The sequence below is a fragment of the Dromiciops gliroides genome, chromosome 1, assembly GCF_019393635.1.
Source record: "Dromiciops gliroides isolate mDroGli1 chromosome 1, mDroGli1.pri, whole genome shotgun sequence".
Lineage (NCBI taxonomy): Eukaryota > Metazoa > Chordata > Mammalia > Microbiotheria > Microbiotheriidae > Dromiciops > Dromiciops gliroides.
The window spans coordinates 278,518,704-278,536,955 of NC_057861.1; the positions used below are offsets into that span (position 1 = coordinate 278,518,704).

Sequence of the window (18,252 nt, forward strand, 5' to 3'; positions counted from 1 at the left end):
TCCACTTCTTTGTATTCCCTGTACAGAAGTAGACCTTGAGTTTAGCTAAAGTCTCCTGGACTGAACCTTCCAAAGTGGAGGTGGGGAAAAGGCTAGAACTGGGTGCCTGGGTCCCCCCAAGAAATCCATTATTAATAATTATTTTCTCATACTATCTTTAGTTTTTTTGTTTTTCTTTTTTTTGCAGGGTAAATGAGGGTTAAGTGACTTGCCCAGGGTCACACAGCTAGTAAGTGTCAAGTGTCTGAGGTCAATTTTGAACTCAGGTCCTCCTGAATCCAGGGCCAGTGCTTTATCCACTGGGCCACCTAGCTGCCCTATCTTTATGTTTCTTATGGAAAAACAGAAGACATAGCCTTCTGAAAACTTCTTCAAACTTGATAAGAGAAGGAAGTATTTTCAAATTAGTGTGTGGTCTGAATGTCATGGAGTCAAATCTGTTTTCCATGAGGATATAAGTGCAGTTTTTCTGACTGACTTCAATTGGGTAACACCATCCTCTTGGGGCAGCTAAGTGGCGCAGTGGATAGAGTGCCAGGCCTGGAGTCAGGGAAGACTCATCTTCATAAGTTCAAATTTGGGCTCAGACACATACTAGCTGTGTGATTCTGGGTAAGCCATTTAACCTTGTTTGTCTCAGTTTCCTCATCTATAAAATGAACTGGAAAAGGAAATGAGAGATAACTCCAGTATCCTTGCCAAGAAAACTCCAAATGGGATCGTGAAGAATCAGATAACTGAAAAATGACTGAACGGCAATCTTCTCAGGTTACCAGGCCATGTACAGTTTTGGAAGTCCAGTGTCTGCAAGATTTTTTTCCCATTCTCAAGGTCCTTATTAGAATCAAGTAGTTAAAATTTCTGAAAAAATAAATCTGAATTTAGTCAGTAGCATGAAAGAATAATACTGTGAATGGTAGAACGGTGTCAGGAGAAGATTTGCCATAAAGTTCTTGCTCTGACAATTACCAGATAAGGGATTATGGGCAATTCTCTCCATAAAATGTGAACTTCTGGAGGGCAGGGATTTTACGTTTGTCTTCATATTTCCAGCACACACCACAGTGCCTTGCACAGTATAGGCACCTAATAAATGTTGGGTGAATTGAATTAAACTGGTGATCATCAGTGTTTTCATTTGCAAACTGGAGAAGATAAAACTTGTACTACCTGCCTCAAAAAGTTGTGAGAAAAGCTCTTTGTAAAATGCAAACTGTTATATAAATAGGAGTTATTATGTTAGTAATAATAATACATCGAAAGCATGTTTCCTGAATGTAACATAAAAAATAAGACAGTAAAATAGCCGCAGTTTCTGCTTTAATTCTCAAGGACATGGATTATTAGTAGTAATAACTCATATTTATGTAGTGCTTTATAGTGCTATATAAATCAATGACATCTAAGACCAGAGGAGGTGGTAGGTCATTCATGTAATCAGAGTAAAGGATAACATATGGATAGTTCAAGGATTATAGTTATAGCCATAAAATATGAAAACAAACAAAATAAAAACCACAAACAACAGTCTTTAGCTCATGTAGTAGAGTTTCATTAGTGACTTTATGGAATTACTCAGCAAGAAACTGCAAAAGAGTGGGAAGGTATGGAGAGGTTGTGATCTGCCCTGGTAGAAAGGGTCCCCATAGGATTGAAACCTCCTGACTTTTGGAATAAGTGGCTCATATGTGGTCAGGAGTAGTTCTGAGAGCAAAAATAGTTCTGAAAAGCAAAAGTGACCATGTTCTGACAGGGTGTCTTTGTTTTCCATCTGGCCTCAAATATGATACTACTCATAAGTTTTTCTCTACTTTTTATGTATTTTATTTTCTGAGCTTTAAGACATTCATATCTGATTGTTCTTTCCAGACATTTTCTATCTTCTTTTAAAAGTTATTTTTAAAGGTTTTTTTTTTAAATAAAAATTGGACAGGTTGTGATTTGTACTGGTGGAAGGGGTCCTCATATGTTTGAGACCATGGACCTATCAAAGCATAAGGAGAAGCCAGAAAGTTCTTTCCTTATTAATAGGAGTAAAGGTTGAAATAGAAATGGAGGCAAAAAATAAAATTGTCTGTGTATAATTGTTAATAAATATACCTTGACTGACTGGTTGACTATAACTAGAAAGAAAGGTTTGGCAGCTTTCATCAGCATGGAAGGATAAATATGGTGGGGGTGAGAATGATAAAATTACTCAACCAGATTTAAATCACAAATTAGTTCCTGCTCTAGTTATATCTATGACACATAAACATCATTCCTCCCACTTTTACATCTATGTTTAAATGACATTTTCAGAATTTGGCTGACAGACTTAAATTCCTTGTCCCAAAATACATAACACACACATACATCTATCCTTATTTCCTTTGAGAATCATGTAAGGTAGACCCCATGTCTGTGCTTTTCTATGTCAGTCTTGCATAGACTAGAAAAGTAGCAGAGGCTCCTGCTGGATTGCTAATAGGCTTGTCACTCTGAAGTGTGAAAACCTAGGGGCACCTTGTGATCCAATTTCCAATATTTCCCAACTTACCACACCAATTCACTTCCAATTACGATTAGCATCCACTCCACGGCAACGGAACCTTGAGTTTCCTTGACCTTGTTTTCCTCCAAAATCGATCCTAACCTCAATTAAGAAAATAGATGAAGAAAAAAAATTTACGAGGGTTAGTTCATGTACCATAGTGGATCAACTACTCAATTTCAGTACTTATACATGGTTTCTTTTGAGCATCTAAGAAAGAGGTAGCAGAGCAGTTCATGGAGAGAACACTGGATTAATAATCAAGAGTTGGAAGTTCTAGTCCTGGCCCTCCTATGAACTAACTTGGTGACTCTATGCAAGTCACTTTGCCTTTCGTGGCCTCCTCTTTCAGGGAGTTGGATTAAATAATTTCTAAAGGCCTTTCAAGCTTGAAAATTCTATGTCCTGTGATTATCCAAGTATCCAGTGGAAAGACAAAATGGCTTACATTGGTCCACTAAAATGGTATCCATCAACAATTACAAACAGGCTGAATGTAGAAGTAGAGGTGATTAACATTTTCTCATGGCAGGATCACTCGATATGTCTGAAGAGCCTAAAAGACAAAGAATGAATTTCTTTTACAATTCAAGCACAAAACAAATGTCTGGAGGACAACCAAAAATATGATATAAGAAATTAAATGGGGAAAAGTCTAATAAATTCAAAAGAAATGCAATTGTAATAGTAGTGGATGCAGGTGTCACTGAGGAGGGTGCAGTGACCACACAGATACATTCATCAATATATCTAACCCTTTGTCTCTGAAGATGTAATCAACCATACATGTTGTGATAATTAGCTGCTTTGACTCCTAAGAACAATATAATATCTCCTCAGGTCCACATGTTTCCTCATCTGCCCCTTTAGGGAATTTATATTGAAAAGTAAGAAATATAACCACAGTTGCTCTGAGCCCCCATTAGAAGACTCCCAACATTTAGGCAGAGGTTTGGTTCTCTGTTTTAATTTACATTTTGATTTATCATTAGCTATATACTGGCCTCTTTGTGGTTGAAGCAAAATTCAGGCTACTGGAAACATTCAGGTGGAGAAGCAGGAAAGTAGATTATAGTGTCTATTAATAGACAAGCACTGGGAAGAAGTTGGAGAAAATCAGAACTTTTCTTGGAACTTCTTCAGTCATTGAGGGTAGGTACAGCTGGTGGCTTCAGCCAGAGTTTTCTGCTATGAATTGCCTTGATAGCTCTCCTAGCCTCTACCTTCTCAGCTGCAGCTTAGTTCTCGTTTTTCTCTTTCCTTTTGCCAGTTGTCCCCATGCTAACAATTCTTTTCAGTTTAACTCTTGAGGTTCTAACTCATTCTTGCTCTCAAATACCTTCCCTCTCTCTTCAACTCTATTTTTCTCTCGGGACTTTTGACTAGAATGGTTCACTGTCAGATGTTCAAATTCTTGGGTTCTGAATTGGTATGCTATTTTATATAAAACTGACAGGGCTGGGTGAGTTTTTTCTATCAATCTGAACAGACTTCCTGTGTGGGATCATTTTACTTCAAGCAATAGTATTAGAGAATTCCTAAATTGATCAAAGATTTTTAATACAATTATTTAAGATGCATTTGTTTGATTCAACAGAGATATCGAAAACTTGTTCACACTTGGTTTATACCTCTGATTTATTGACTCAATGGAGAATTCTGGGCTTTCTGTAATTATTGAGGTAGTGATATAGGATACCCCTCGAAGTATTTGATTATAAAACTCTAAACCAACAAAAGATTTTTTAACTTTGCTTATTCTCACCTTAGATTTTTGTATCAGGAACAAAACTACTCTAATTTACACCTGCTGCTCTGCCTGGCTTCAACTCCATGGAGTAACATGTCCCTATACTGGGTACCATCTGGGTCTCTCTTCCCATTTCAACTTTCCTGCACCCTTTTGCAAGTTGTTTCCTTTTATTAGATTGTAAGCTCCTTGAGGGCAAGAACTATCTTTCTTTTTATTAATTGTATCCTTAGCACTTAGCACAATGACTGGTACATATTAGGCACTTAAATGTTTATTGGATTCGACAAACCACAAGTATATAAAACATGTCAGAAGGGTGTGTGCAGAAAAAAAAAAAAAAGGAGTGTACAGAAGTACTAGGACGATTTGTTAGAAGATTCACACTTATTTGACAATCTTCAAACCTGAGATAGGAAGCTTGGTATAGAGTTTTCAGTGAGGATTGAGAGCTAAGGAAGAAATGGAGGCATTTTTTCCTGTGAAGCTACAACACAAATCACATAAACAGAGGAGAATATTGTTGATGCTTTTCTTATGCAGATGATAAAAACAAAATAGAAGAAAGGTATAATAGTGGAATATGGTACCTAAATTACCTTGCTAAAATTGCCATCTCTTTGATGAAAGAAGCAACACACAAAACTGCTATTCTAGAAGTTATTTTACCAAGGACAACTTATTAATGAGGAGATAAAGTGACTGTATTATCAAGTTTGTAATAGGCAAAGAAGGAATCCTAGCCATAATGAGATATGAATGCTAAATGTCAAAGAAGCAGATTTTTTAAAACTCAGAAAGATATAGTTATAACTCTATGGCTAGAGATTCTTAAAGAGAAGATGGATTAATGACAATCTCTTGTCCTAAACCTTTCATCTTCTTCCTGACTACTCTAGATTTTGCTCTGGCAATTATCATTACTCATTAGTCTTCAATTTCTCTCTCTCTCTCGTCTCTCCTCTCTCTCTCTCTCTCTCTCTCTCTCTCTCTATGTCTCTTCTCAATTTTGGCCCACCTCATTTCCATCTATAATGCCTATTCTAGATATATGTATGTTTTGTTTTGTTTTTTAGTGAGGCAATTGGGTTAAGTGACTTGCCCAGGGTCACACAGCTAGTAAGTGTTAAGGCCGGATTTGAATTCAGGTACTCCTGACTCCAGGGCCGTGCTCTATCCACTGCGCCACCTACTGCCCCCCTAGATATATGTTTTGATATATTAATTCCATTTGATGGGGCATTCATCTGCATATCATATCCTAGACAATAGACATTTCTTATCGAGTTAGTTTTCCTATATAAATTGGTAGGCTGATCTTTTTTGATTAGTGATTATTGATGAGGCCTTGAAATGTTCTTGGTCTGGGTTGATGCAACCAGAACAATATTATCCACTAATCAGAGTAACTGGAAGATATCATCCTCTACATAACAGACATCACTCTCATTCTACATTTAGATCTCATGTAAGACTTTTTTTTATTGTAATGGTGAATAATGCTGGAAATTATTTATTTTTTATGTTTCAATTGATGGTAATAAACTAAGGATCACTGAGCCAAGTTATGTCTCTGGTTGTGTTTATCAAGGAATCTTGTATGAATTTGTGAGGGACTTTAGCCAGGTCATATAGTAAGTCCCTCTCATTTACATAGGATCAGAATAAGGAAGTATCCCATAGGACAGTAGCACAGTGGAAAATTTACTTTAGGGCTTTTTTGGGTTTTTTTTTTGTGGTTTTTTTTTTGTGTATTTTTTGGTGGGGCAATGGGGGTTAAGTGACTTGCCAAGGGTCACACAGCTAGTAAGTGTTAAGTGTCTGAGGCCAGATTTGAACTCAGGTCCTCCTGAATCTAGGGCCAGTGCTTTATCTACTGTACCACCTAGCTGCCCCCAGAAAATTTACTTTATAGAAAATCATGATTATAAAAAGGAGGAGTGGGAGAGGCCAGAGACAAAGCCACATAGAGGGTCTTGAGATCCAGCACTTAAAAAAAGGAATCACAAATAGGGGAAGCTAGGTAGTACAGTGGAAAGAGCACTGGACCTGTAGTCTAGAAGACTCCTTTTCCTGAGTTCTAATCTGGCCTCAGACACCTACTAGCTGTGTGACTCTGGGCAAGTCACTTACCTCTGCTTGCTTCACTTTCCTCATCTGTAAAATGAGCTGGAGAAGAAAATGGCAAAGCACTCTAGTATCTTTGCCAAGAAAACCCCAAATTAAGTCATGAAGAGTCAGACACGACTCAACAATTACAACAATTACAAGGAGAGGAATTGTTGCAGAGGCTAACAGACCTAGGGCAGGCCTCTGTGAGGGACTATGAGAAACAAATCTCATGCTATTGTATTCAGTTGTCATGTATCCTTAATTACTAATGTATCTCTATATTTTTTAATGATCATAGCAAAGGTATATATTGTACTCATAGTTGAAGTGTTTATTTGAACTGAATCTGGAAGTTGAGGCTGTGGTAAAAAAATATGAAAGTTTTTTAACAGTCGGTTAGGATAACTGAAAGACACCAGGTTTTTTTTAAGGACCACCCTTTTGGGGAGGAGACCAATGGCATGAGCTACGCACGCCAGTCCGCCTGCTGCACATGTCAGACTGCCTGCTAGCACTCCACTTCCGGGGTACAAGCTTAAAAGGCAAGGAGAGAACGGAAGTGGGAGTTTTTTCCTGCTCTGCTGGTCTCCTGACTGCGCTGCACAGACGGTCTCTCTCTCCCCAAAGGTGGCCTTCTCTTTTGGTGAGTTTTATACGGAATATAGACTAAGCTTAGACTTAAGACGATTTGTATTGTGTTTCTACTTTCCTATCCTTCTAATCAACATCACCTTGTGACTACCATACAATAAATGGTCTATCTAGAAAACCAGAAGCTTCTTCCATTTACTAGTCTGGGAGATAAATTAAGGGAAAGGTTAAATAGGGTAGATTTATGATCTAATATCCAATTTAAAATCTCACAAGGCCCTGTGGGACAAATTAAGATTTTAACATAAATAAATGTCTTCTTAGCAAAACTGTATGACTATGAATCTCAAAATACCATGCTATCTGGACTCAACATTTCAAATGACTCAAAGGACAATCCAGAGACATGAGGGAGTGGAGGGCAGCAATTTCCTTCTATTTTATATAACCAAAGTATGAACACATAGACCTGTAGACCTGTAGTCTAGAAGACTCCTCTTCCTGAGTTCTAATCTGGCCTCAGACACCTACTAGCTGTGTGACTCTAAAAAGCTACAAGATAGAACCTTCAAAGCAGAAATTTTGCAAAATCAAACTGTTAACTTCTCAAAGGTCTTTGGCTTCAATGGACTGGCTTTTTGATCAGGCATAATATAGTGTATGGCATATAATTGATTTCTGAGAACAATAATTGTGTATTTGTATGGGGGGACTGAGGGGAGAGAGGAGGGGGACAGTGGAGTGGGAAAGGAGGAGAGAAAGCCATTTATAGAAATGAATAAGAGATAAAATAAAAAATACATACTTCTTTCTTGCATTCTGACTCCCAACATACCAAGAAAGAAAAAATTCAAACAAGAAGAGTTCTGTGGCCTATTCCTAGATAGAGAGAATATGAATATGGAGTGAAATGGACAAACTCAGGTCTTCTTTTTTTAAGTGGTCCAGTGATCCAATAAACAAACGTTTGACAATTAGGAAACCAGACTTACATCTGAGGGAAAGGAAAAAAAAAGATGCTGCAGGTTTGGTTTCTCAATGTTCTCTCTACCTGATCTTACTTTGTTAATTTCCTGCTTCTCTAAAGAGTAGAGTTCTTTTCAGTGAACAAAAAATGAAGTGAAGTCTACTTCAGGTTAATCATGAACCCATAACATTCCTGAAGGCTGAGTAGTGTCTCAATTTGTATCTAGAAGTCATTAAGGGCTAGGGAATATTCAATATACTAAACTTTTGCTGAACAGTGTGTAGTTCCTATTTTCTACTCCAACCCCTGGTATGAATATAAAGAAGTACCCCATAGAGCACCAGAGATCTGAGTTACAAGAGTACCTGTGGTTGTCTGATAAAGCTTGCTGGCATATAGAAAATTCCCCAATCAATGGGTACACACTTAAAATTTTTTTTTAGCTACTTCAATATAATATACAATAATACAATAACTAGTAATATTTTGGAACTTTTGTAGTTGTTATTTTTGTTCTTGACCTCTTTGGGAAATGTCCCCAGCAATGAGATATTTCAATCAGAAGGTCTGGACATTTTAGTCATTTTATGAAATTAATTTCAAATTGTTTCTGACAATAGTGGGATCATTTTCTAGCTCTATGAAAAGCATATTGGTGGGGCAGCTAGGTGGTGCAGTGGATAGAGAACCGGCCCTGGAGTCAGGAGTACCTGAGTTCAAATCTGGCTTTAGACACTTAACACTTACTAGCTGTGTGACCCTGGGCAAGTCACTTAAGCCCAATTGCCTCACGAAACAAAACAAAACAAAACAAAAAGCATATTGGTGTTAACCTGTTTTACAGCACCACCTCCGACACCAACTATTTCCATTTTTGTCTTCTTGGAAAATTTGTCAAGTTTTAGGCAAAACCTGTTAGCAATTTGGAGCAATCTTTTATATGGTTGTTAATAGTCATAATATACAAAAGCTTTTCAATGTCACATAATATTTTTCTTTATCTTTTGGGATCACTTACAACCCTTATTTGCTGAAGAATTCTCTCCTTAGCCATGGTTGTGAGAGTTATCTCCTTTCATTTGACTCTGATTTTTTTTAAAAAAAGATTTGACCTTTTATATTTAGGTTATGTATTTTTAGGAACTTATTATGGTATCTGGTACAGGATGCAGGTCCAAACACACAAACATATATGTGTATGCATGCATATATACACACATATTGCCAAATTGCTTGCCAAGTTTTTCAGCTTTGTTGTCATTTTCAGTTGTGTCTGACTCTTTGTGATTCTATTTGGGTTTTTCTTGGCAGAGATACTGGAGTGGCTTGCCATTTCCTTCTCTAGATCATTTTACAGATGAGGAAACTGAGGCAAACAAGGTGGAATGACTTTTCCAGGGTTACACATCTAATATGTGTCTGGAGCCAGATTTGAACTCAGCAAGAGGAGCCTTCCTGACTCTAGGCCCAGCACTCTATCCACTGCATCATCTAGCTGCCCCCAGCAGCTCTTTTTAAATAGAGAGTTCTCCCATAAGCATTTTATAGTCTTAGATTTATCAAACACTGGGCTATTGAGTTGTATTGTTTCTATTTATTGTTTATCTAGTATGTCCCATGGATCTACTTTTCTGTGTTTTTTGTTTTTGTTTTTGTTTTGTTTTGTTTTTTGGTGAGGCATTTGGGCTTAAGTGACTTGCCCAGGGTCACACAGCTAGTAAGTGTCAAGTGTCTGAGGCTGGATTTGAACTCAGGTCTTCCTGAATCCAGGGTCGGTGCTTTATCCACTGCACCACCTAGGTGCCCCTACTTTTCTATTTTTTAGCCAGCACTAAATAGTTTTTGTGACTATTGCTTTATAATATAATTTGATATCTAGAATATTATTTCTCTTTCACTCCTACTTTATTTCAGCATTTTTCTTGAGTTTTTAGACCTTTTGTTCTTCCAAATGAATCCCTTGTCAGAGATACTGTCAAGGGAGATTTCTATTCAGGTATTGGTTGGATGAGATGAACTCTGAGATCCCTTCCAATTCTGTGATTCTGTGACAAAGATCTTGGAAGAATTGAAATTGCCACTAATCTAGTGGGTAATTGAAAGATGCATAGGGAATAGAAGCAGACTGAAGCATAATAGCTAGTGCCCAAGAAATGAATGAAAAGATCATTAAGGAAAAAGGTGAGGTGGTTATCTAATGAAAACTAGAGATAACAAGTGAATAGGACAAGTGCTGGGCTTCCATCTATGAATTAGTAATGATCCAAAGGAAAGCCTACAGTGTGGTGAGTAGCCTTCTTTAGAGGATTTGTTAATAAAAATGGGTAAGAAATGAACAGGTTGAGAAAGTGCAGTGGGGTTGTGATCTTCATTGGTGAAGGGAACTCCCACACTGATGAGTCATAGATCCATTGAAGAGTCTTAGCATATAACTCATAAGAACAGCATTAATATATGTGTGATATGTCAGTTGATGCCAGAAATATATTTTATAGCAACTTCATTTGTACTTATTTGTGCATTTGTTATGTTTGATTTAATTTGTACAAATTAATACAATAAAAGTTCAAAAATAATGGTTTTAAAGGTAAGTAATAAGAATAGTATATAAGTAAATGTGTATTACATATTTCATTATTTATGGAACTATATCTAATCAATGTTTCTTGTATAAGGTAGAATATTCCCCTGTAAGGTTGATGAGTCATTGCTTGAAGTACTAAGTTCATCTCACCGTTAAATATGAGTCAACACACAGGCACATTTATTAATTTGGACTAAGAGAGCTGTATTTATGTACTGAAGAACCCCATGTAGCTCCAAAGCTATTGGCTGACAACCCCAAATCTTATAGATTTTTATACACTTAATCCTTCAGGTCAGTCTGGGTTCCTCTGGTTTCCTACCTGATTTTCACAATAGGATATAATTTCTTTGTTAAAAAATTTGTTTTTATTGATATTTTCTGTTTCTATTTTAATTGCATTTTCTCGTTATATGTAAAGATAGTTTTCAACAGTCATTTTTGTAAGATTTTGAGTACCAAATTTTTCTCTCTCCCTCCCTTCCCTCCCCCATCCCCAAGAAAGCAAGCAATCTGACATAGGTTATATATGTACAATTACATTAAACATTTAATAAGATATAATTTCAAATAATATAGCGATGTGCAGTTGTACAAACCCTGGAATTTGCTTTTTTGTTTGTTTGTTTGTTAATGATTGTTAAAGATAGAGCGATCCTCTATGGAATCTTGCAAAGAAAAGAAAACTGTTCTTTTTTTTTTTTGGCAGGGCAATGAAGGTTAAGTGACTTGCCCAGGGGCGGCTAGGTGGCGCAGTGGATAAGCACTGGCCCTGGATTCAGGAGTACCTGAGTTCAAATCCGGCCTCAGACACTTGACACTTACTAGCTGTGTGGCCCTGGGCAAGTCACTTAACCCCCATTGCCTGGCCAAAAAAAAAAAAAGTGACTTGTCCAGGGTCACACAGTTAGTGAGTGTCAAGTGAATAAGGTCGAATTTGAACTCAGGTCCTCCTGAATCCAGGGCCAGTGCTTCATCCATGGCGCCACCTAGCTGCTCCCAGGAAAATGTTCTAATATAGAGCAGGACAATGCTGATCTAACTGGCCACCTTCCTCATTTCTTTTCAACTAGGCAGTCAGAATGTGACTTCCTAAATTTCCCAGGGAAGGGGAGAGAAGGAAGTAATGCAGGTAGCTTGCAGCTTCCAAGTCCTTTTCCATTCTATCTAGACAGCTCCCACCTTTCCCAAGGATGGCTCTTGTCCAGCATTCACAAGCTCTACCAGCACCTATTTGGAACACAGGGACATACAGAAACTTCCTCCTTAGAAGCAACTAGTTGTAGAGTCTATGTAGTATAGGGCCTGGAGTCAGGAAGATCTAAGTTCAAATTCAGCCTATAAAAGGGATTTAATGATCACATCTACTTTCTAGGGTTGTTTTGAGGATCAAATGAGATGATATTTGTAAAAAAGGGCTTAGCACAGGATCTGGAACATAGTTGGTACTATAGAAATGCTTATTACTTTCCTCTTAATATCTACTTCTAACCTGCTGCTGGGCCTTCACCCATTATGATTAAATAAGATTAACTTTGGCATAAATAAGGTTTGTTTCAAGAGATTAGTTAATGAGGGTATGCATCAGTTCACTGTATCAGATCTTCCATTCTTACCAATACTGACTGGGAGGTATTCATCCTATGTCCAATGTATGGTATAAGCATAAACATACTATAAACTAAACTCATTTTTATAAGTTTGTATGTATTCTAGCTATTCTTCCTTTCTATAAAAACAGAGTAGGAAAAATGATAAGGATAATCTCTAAGGTTTTTTTTTCCAGGTCTAAAATTCTATGACCCTGTGAGATTTAGGTTAGAGAAAGGAAGCAAGTTCCAATGAGGGTGGGTAGTAGTGACACTGAAATCCATAGCTAAGGGCACTGGTGTGAGTGCCTTGTCTGCATAGCCTTTTTGTTTTTTCCAGGGCAATAAGGGTTAAGTGACTTGCCCAGGGTCACACAGCTAGTAAGTGTCAAGTATCTGAGGCTGGATTTCAACTCAGGTCCTCCTGAATCCAGGGATGGTGCTCTATCTACTGTGCCACCTAGCTGTCCCCTGCATAGCTTTAATTAGAAAAAATATGCTTCATCTCTGAGAGGACATTTTATGTATGGATTTTGCCTGGATAAAAATAAAGGTCTAAAGGTTTTTGTTTGCTTTGATTCTTTTGTATAATAAAGAACCTTAGAAGCATTTCCCTTCTGATGTAGAAGATACTTTTTAGTACTCAACACACATACTGTACATGTATATGTGGAAGACAAGATGCTAGGAGTCAAAGTATACCTGTTTGTAAGTTTCAATCATGGATGGTTTCTTACAATGGAAATCTTAAGTTGTAGTGGCTTAAAGGTCATTGTAATATGCTATCACATGCTTCAGTGTGGAAGTCACAATGAACTATACTCACCTTACTTTATCAATTTGTTTCAAATTTTTCCTTATTTTTTTGCCATTTACAAGATTTGATTTTTCACATGTAATACAAATTCATTTCCTATATAACTGTATATGATGCTATTATCATTGAAAACAAAAAGTAAAGGAGTTATTAAATTACTGAAACCCCTTCGTGACTTTTGCTCACCATTAGAACTAATGACTCCATAAGCATCAATAAACATAATAGACACACATCAAAAGAATAAAAAAAAATACAACGTGAAAATATCTCATCAGAAAACAACTGACCTGTAAAACAGATTGATGATAAGATAATTAAAGAATTATTGGCATACCTGAAATCTGTGATCAAAAAAAGAACCTAGACATCATATTCCAAGAAATTATTGAGGAAAATTGCCCTAATATCCTAGAGACCAGAAGGTAAAATACATATTGAAAGAATCCACTGATCACCTTTTTTTTTTTATGAGATGGGGCAGTTACTTAATCTTTATGTATCTCAATTTCCTCATATGTAAAATGGAAAGATGATAGATACTTACTTTACTAGGTAGTTGTGAAGTTCAATAGAGATAAACACATGTAAAGCTCTTGCTAGCTATTATTATTAAAACAAACATTTATCCAAGACAACTCCAAAAGACTCATGATGGAAAATGTTCTCGCACATTCAGAAAAAAGAACTATGGATTCTGAATTCAGATTGAACCGTACTGTTTCTACTTTTGTTGTGTTGTTGTTGAGGTTTTTTCCCTTTTGTTCTGATTCTTTTCACAGACATGACTAATGCAGAAATATGTTTAAATGTGATTGTACATATATAAACTATATCAGATTGGCTTTCTGGTCTTGAGGAGGGGGGGAGGGAAGGGAGGGAGAAAAAATCCGGAAACTCAAAATCCCATGAAAACAAATGTTGAAAAATTTCTTTATATGTAACAGAAAAACAATAAAATATCTTTATGATTAAAAAAAAACACCATTGCCTCAAAAAAAAATGCTTGTTAAGTGACTTGCCCAGGGTCACACAGCCAGTAAGTGTCTGAGGTCACATCTGAACCCACGTCCTCCCGACCCAGAGCCAGTGCTCTAGCCGCCACACCTAGCTGCACATAACAAACATTTATTAAATGCTCATAATATGCCAGGTATTATGTTAGTCCTGGGGTTACAAAGAAAGGCAAAAACAGTCCAGGACCTCAAGGACTTGATATTCTAATGAAGGCAGGAACATGTAAATAATTAGATACATAAAAGACTTATAAGAGGTAGTTAGGTGGTGCAGTGGGTAGAGTACCTGCCCTGGAGCCAGAAGTACCCGAGCCCAAATCTGGCCCCAGACACTTAACACTTATCAGCTGTGTGACCCTGGGCAAGTCACCCAACCCCAATTGCCTCACTAAAAAAAAAAAATTTAATTAAAAAAAAAAAAGACTTATAGAGTGAACTGTTTAGTGGTGACTGACTCTTAGGCGACCCCATGGTACGCCCATAGTAACCATGGGGTTTTTCTTACAAAAATGCTGGAGTAGTTTGCTATTTCCTTCTCCACAGAGTCAAACAGTTAGTTAAGTGACTTGCCCCACAGTCACACAGCCAGTAATTGTCTGAAGTCACATTTGAACCCAGGTCCTCCAAGACTCCAAGACCAGGGGTCCATCCATTGAGTCACCTAGCTGCCTCATATAGCGAGAAGTTAGGTAATCTGGATGCGCAGCACTTCCACTCTAACCCTCCTTTACTAAGTTTTCCAAGGTGATTTTCTAAACTATAGATCTCAGGGCTGGCTATGTAGATAGAACACTGGCCCTAGAGTCAGGAAGACCTGAGCTTAAATTCAGTCTCAGATATTTACTAGCTGTGTGACCCCGGGCAAGTCCCCCAACCCCAACTGCCTCTAGAAATAAAATAAAGCATAGATGTAATTAGGTCATTCCCTCCTCGTTTCTCAAGTGGTTGCACTCCTTTGACATGTAAGGGTAGTTTTCAACATTCATCTTCATAAGACTTAGAGCTCCAAACCTTTCTCCCTCCCTCCCTTCCTCCCTTTCCTCCCCCTCCACAAGATCACAATCAGGTTATATATGTACAATCCACAAGTGTTCTTTTTATCAGTTCTTTCTCTAGGGGTGCATAGTAAGCTTCCTCATTAGTTCCTTGGGATTGTCTTGGATCATTGCACTGCTGAGAGTAGTTAAGTCATTCACAATTACTCATTGAACAATACTGCTGTCACTACGCACAGTGTCCTTTCAGCTCTGCTCACTTCACTATACATCGATGTTCATTAGTCTTTCAAGGTTTTTCAGGGATCATCCTGTTTGTCATTTCCTGTAGCACAGGTCTATTCCACTACAATCATATAACACAGCTTTTTCCATCATTCCTCAATTGATGGACTTTCCCTTGAATCTCAATTCTGAGCCTCCACAAGAGTTTGGCTACTAAATTTGGTTTTGTACAATTTCCCCTTTTTGCTCTCTTTTCATAGTTACTATTATTAACTGTTTCCCTTCCCTCCTATTTCCTTTCCCATGATATTTTATTCTATTATCCATCTTCTTTCATCCTCTCACTCTTCAAAAGGGATGTTGCTTCTGTCTGTCCCTTCCGCCACTCTGCCCTTCCTTCTTTTGTCCCTCTCTCTTTATCCCTTTTCCCTCCTATTTTCCTGCAGTGTAGAGAGATTACTCCACCCAATTGAGTGTGTACATTATTCCCAACTTGAGCCAATTCTAATGAGATTGAGGTCCTTTGAGCCAATTCTGATGAGGTTAGGCTCATTTACTGCCCAGATTAAATAGATTACTCCCACCAGTTGGTGTGTCTATTAGTCCCTCCTTGAGGCAGCTCTAATGAGTTTAAGATCTTTGCACCTTTTCTGATGAGTGTAAAATTCATTTACTGCCCTGCTCCTCTCTCCTCTCTTCCCCATACTCCATAAGCCTTTTCCTGTTACTTTCATGTAGATTTCGCTTCTGCCCTTCCCCCTCCACCACTGAATTCCCTTCACCCCTCAATTTAAACCTAAAGATGTGTATCATCTAGCTAAGTGTCACAGGGACAAATCATCAACCCCTGGACCCAGGGGGATCCCAGCCCAAACTTGGCCTCAGACACAATCAATCACCCACTGTATACCCCAGGTATGTCCCCCAGCCTCCAATTTTTTTTTTTATGGTCTCTAGGGTCTTGTATTGAAAGTCAAATTTGCCATTCAGTTCAGGTCTTTTCACACAAATATCTGAAAGTCTTCTTTTTCATTAAAGTCCCATTTTTTTCTGCTTGAAGGATAATGATGGAGTTTTGCTGGGTAGGTGATTCTTGGTTGTAATCCCATTTCTCTTTGCCCTTTGGAATATCATATTCCATGCCCTCTGGTCCTTTAATGTAGAAGCTGCTAGATCTTGTGCTATCCTGACTGGGCTCCACAGTCCTTGAATTCATTCTTTTTGGCAGCTTGCAATATTTTCTCCTTGACCTGAGAGCTCTGGAATTTGGCTATAATATTCCTAGGAGTTTTTTTGGATCTCTTTCTGGAGGTGATCGGTGGATTCTTTCAATTTCTATTTTAGCTTCTTCTTCCAGAATTTCAGGGCTATTTCCCTGACAATATCTTGGAAGATGGTGTCTAAGCTCTTTCCTTGATCATGGTAGACCAGTAATTTTCAAATTATCTCTCCTGGACCTATTTTCCAGGTCAGCAGTTTTTCCCAGAAGATATTTCACATTGCCCTCTATTTTTTTTATTCATTTGGATTTGCTTTATTGTGTCTTGGTTTCTCATAAAGTCACTGGCTTCCATTTGTTTCAATCCTAATTCTTAGGCAATTATTTTCATCAGAGAGTTTTTGTACCTCCTTTTCCATTTGACTTTTCAAGCTGTTGACTTTTTTTCCATCTTTCCTGCATCGTCCTCATTTCTCTTTCCATTTTTTCCTCTACCTCTCTAATTTTATCTTCAAAGTCCTTTTTGAGCATCTCTATGGCCTGAGACCAATTCATATTTTTCTTGGAAGCTTGACATCTTCCTCTGAGGGTGCCCCTTGGTCTTCCTTGTTACTGAAGAAACTTTCTATGGTCCTCACCTTTCTCTGTCTGCTCATCTTGCCTTTCTTTTACTTGACTTTTATCTCCTTAAAGTGGGGCACTGTTTTCCAGGCTGCAGTATCCCAAGCTTCAGAAGACCCAGGTGGTATGATTTAAGGAGAATCAGGTTCTTCCCTCACCTGGCCTGTTTCCTGGTCCTAGATGACCCCAGACCAACTTGCCAATCAACCAGCTTTGTGTGTTGTGGTTGTTAGCTCCATGAGCCTGTGCCCCTCCCCCACCTGGGTCACTTCTACTCAAGCCTATCACCTGGTTCTCAGTAGGGTGTAAAATCCAAGTTCTGCCTTAGCACCAGCATAGACCCCTGGTAGTCTCTCCCCTGCCCAGGGCTCAGCCCACTCACCAGACTGTGAGCTTAGTTTCCAGACAACACTGGTGCTTCAGATGATTCCAGAGGCTCTAGGGGTCCTCCTTCTCTGGTGAGGACTTCCTGAGACTGGATCTGTGTCAGAGTGACTGGGGGTTTGGGCCCGACTCCTGTATCAGCACAGCAGCTCCCTCCTTCTGACTTTCCAAGCCGTTCTTGGTTAGAAGATGATTTCAGCACAATTCTTCCTTGAGTTTTTTACACTGATCACCTCTTGAAAAAGATCCCAAAATAAAAACTCCCAGGAATATTGTAGCCAAATCCCAGAGCTCACAATTCAAGGAGAAAATACTCTAAACTGCCAGAAGGAACAATTCAAATCTCATGAAGCCACAGTAAAGATAACACGGGATTTAGCAGCTTCTATATTAAAGGATCAGAGCACTTGAAATATGATATTCTAGAGGGCAAGAGATCTAAGATTACAATGAAGAATCACCTACCTATAAACTGAATATAATCCTTCAGTAATGAAATAGAGACTTGATTCTTTCTTTTCTTTTCTTTTTTTTTTCTGGTGAGGCAATTGGGGTTAAGTGACTGCCCAGGGTCACACAGCCAGTAATGTTAAGTGTCTGAGGTTGGATTTGAACTCAGGTCCTCCTGAATCCAGGGCCAGTGCTCTATCCACTGCACCACCTAGCTGCCCCAAGACTTTGATTCTTAATAAATAAATAGAGGATTTGATTCTTAAGTATAAGACTCAAGAGAAGTATAAAATGGTAAACAGGAAAGAGAGTCATAAGGGATTCAACAAAGTTAAACTTTATATTCCTACATGGGAAGATAATCTTGAAACTCCTTAAGCTTTTATTAGGGCATTTAAG

At 38.1% G+C, this 18,252-nt stretch overlaps 1 protein-coding gene across 1 annotated transcript in view; it reads right to left on the minus strand.

Annotated features, from left to right (window-relative positions):
- Positions 1-18,252, minus strand: part of CPA6 (carboxypeptidase A6) — a 354,688-nt gene that overhangs the window by 47,170 nt on the left and 289,266 nt on the right. The window contains 3 exon segments of the mRNA XM_043977877.1: positions 2,553-2,599; positions 2,601-2,630; positions 2,982-3,055. Coding sequence (XP_043833812.1) covers positions 2,553-2,599; positions 2,601-2,630; positions 2,982-3,055 — 151 coding nt within the window.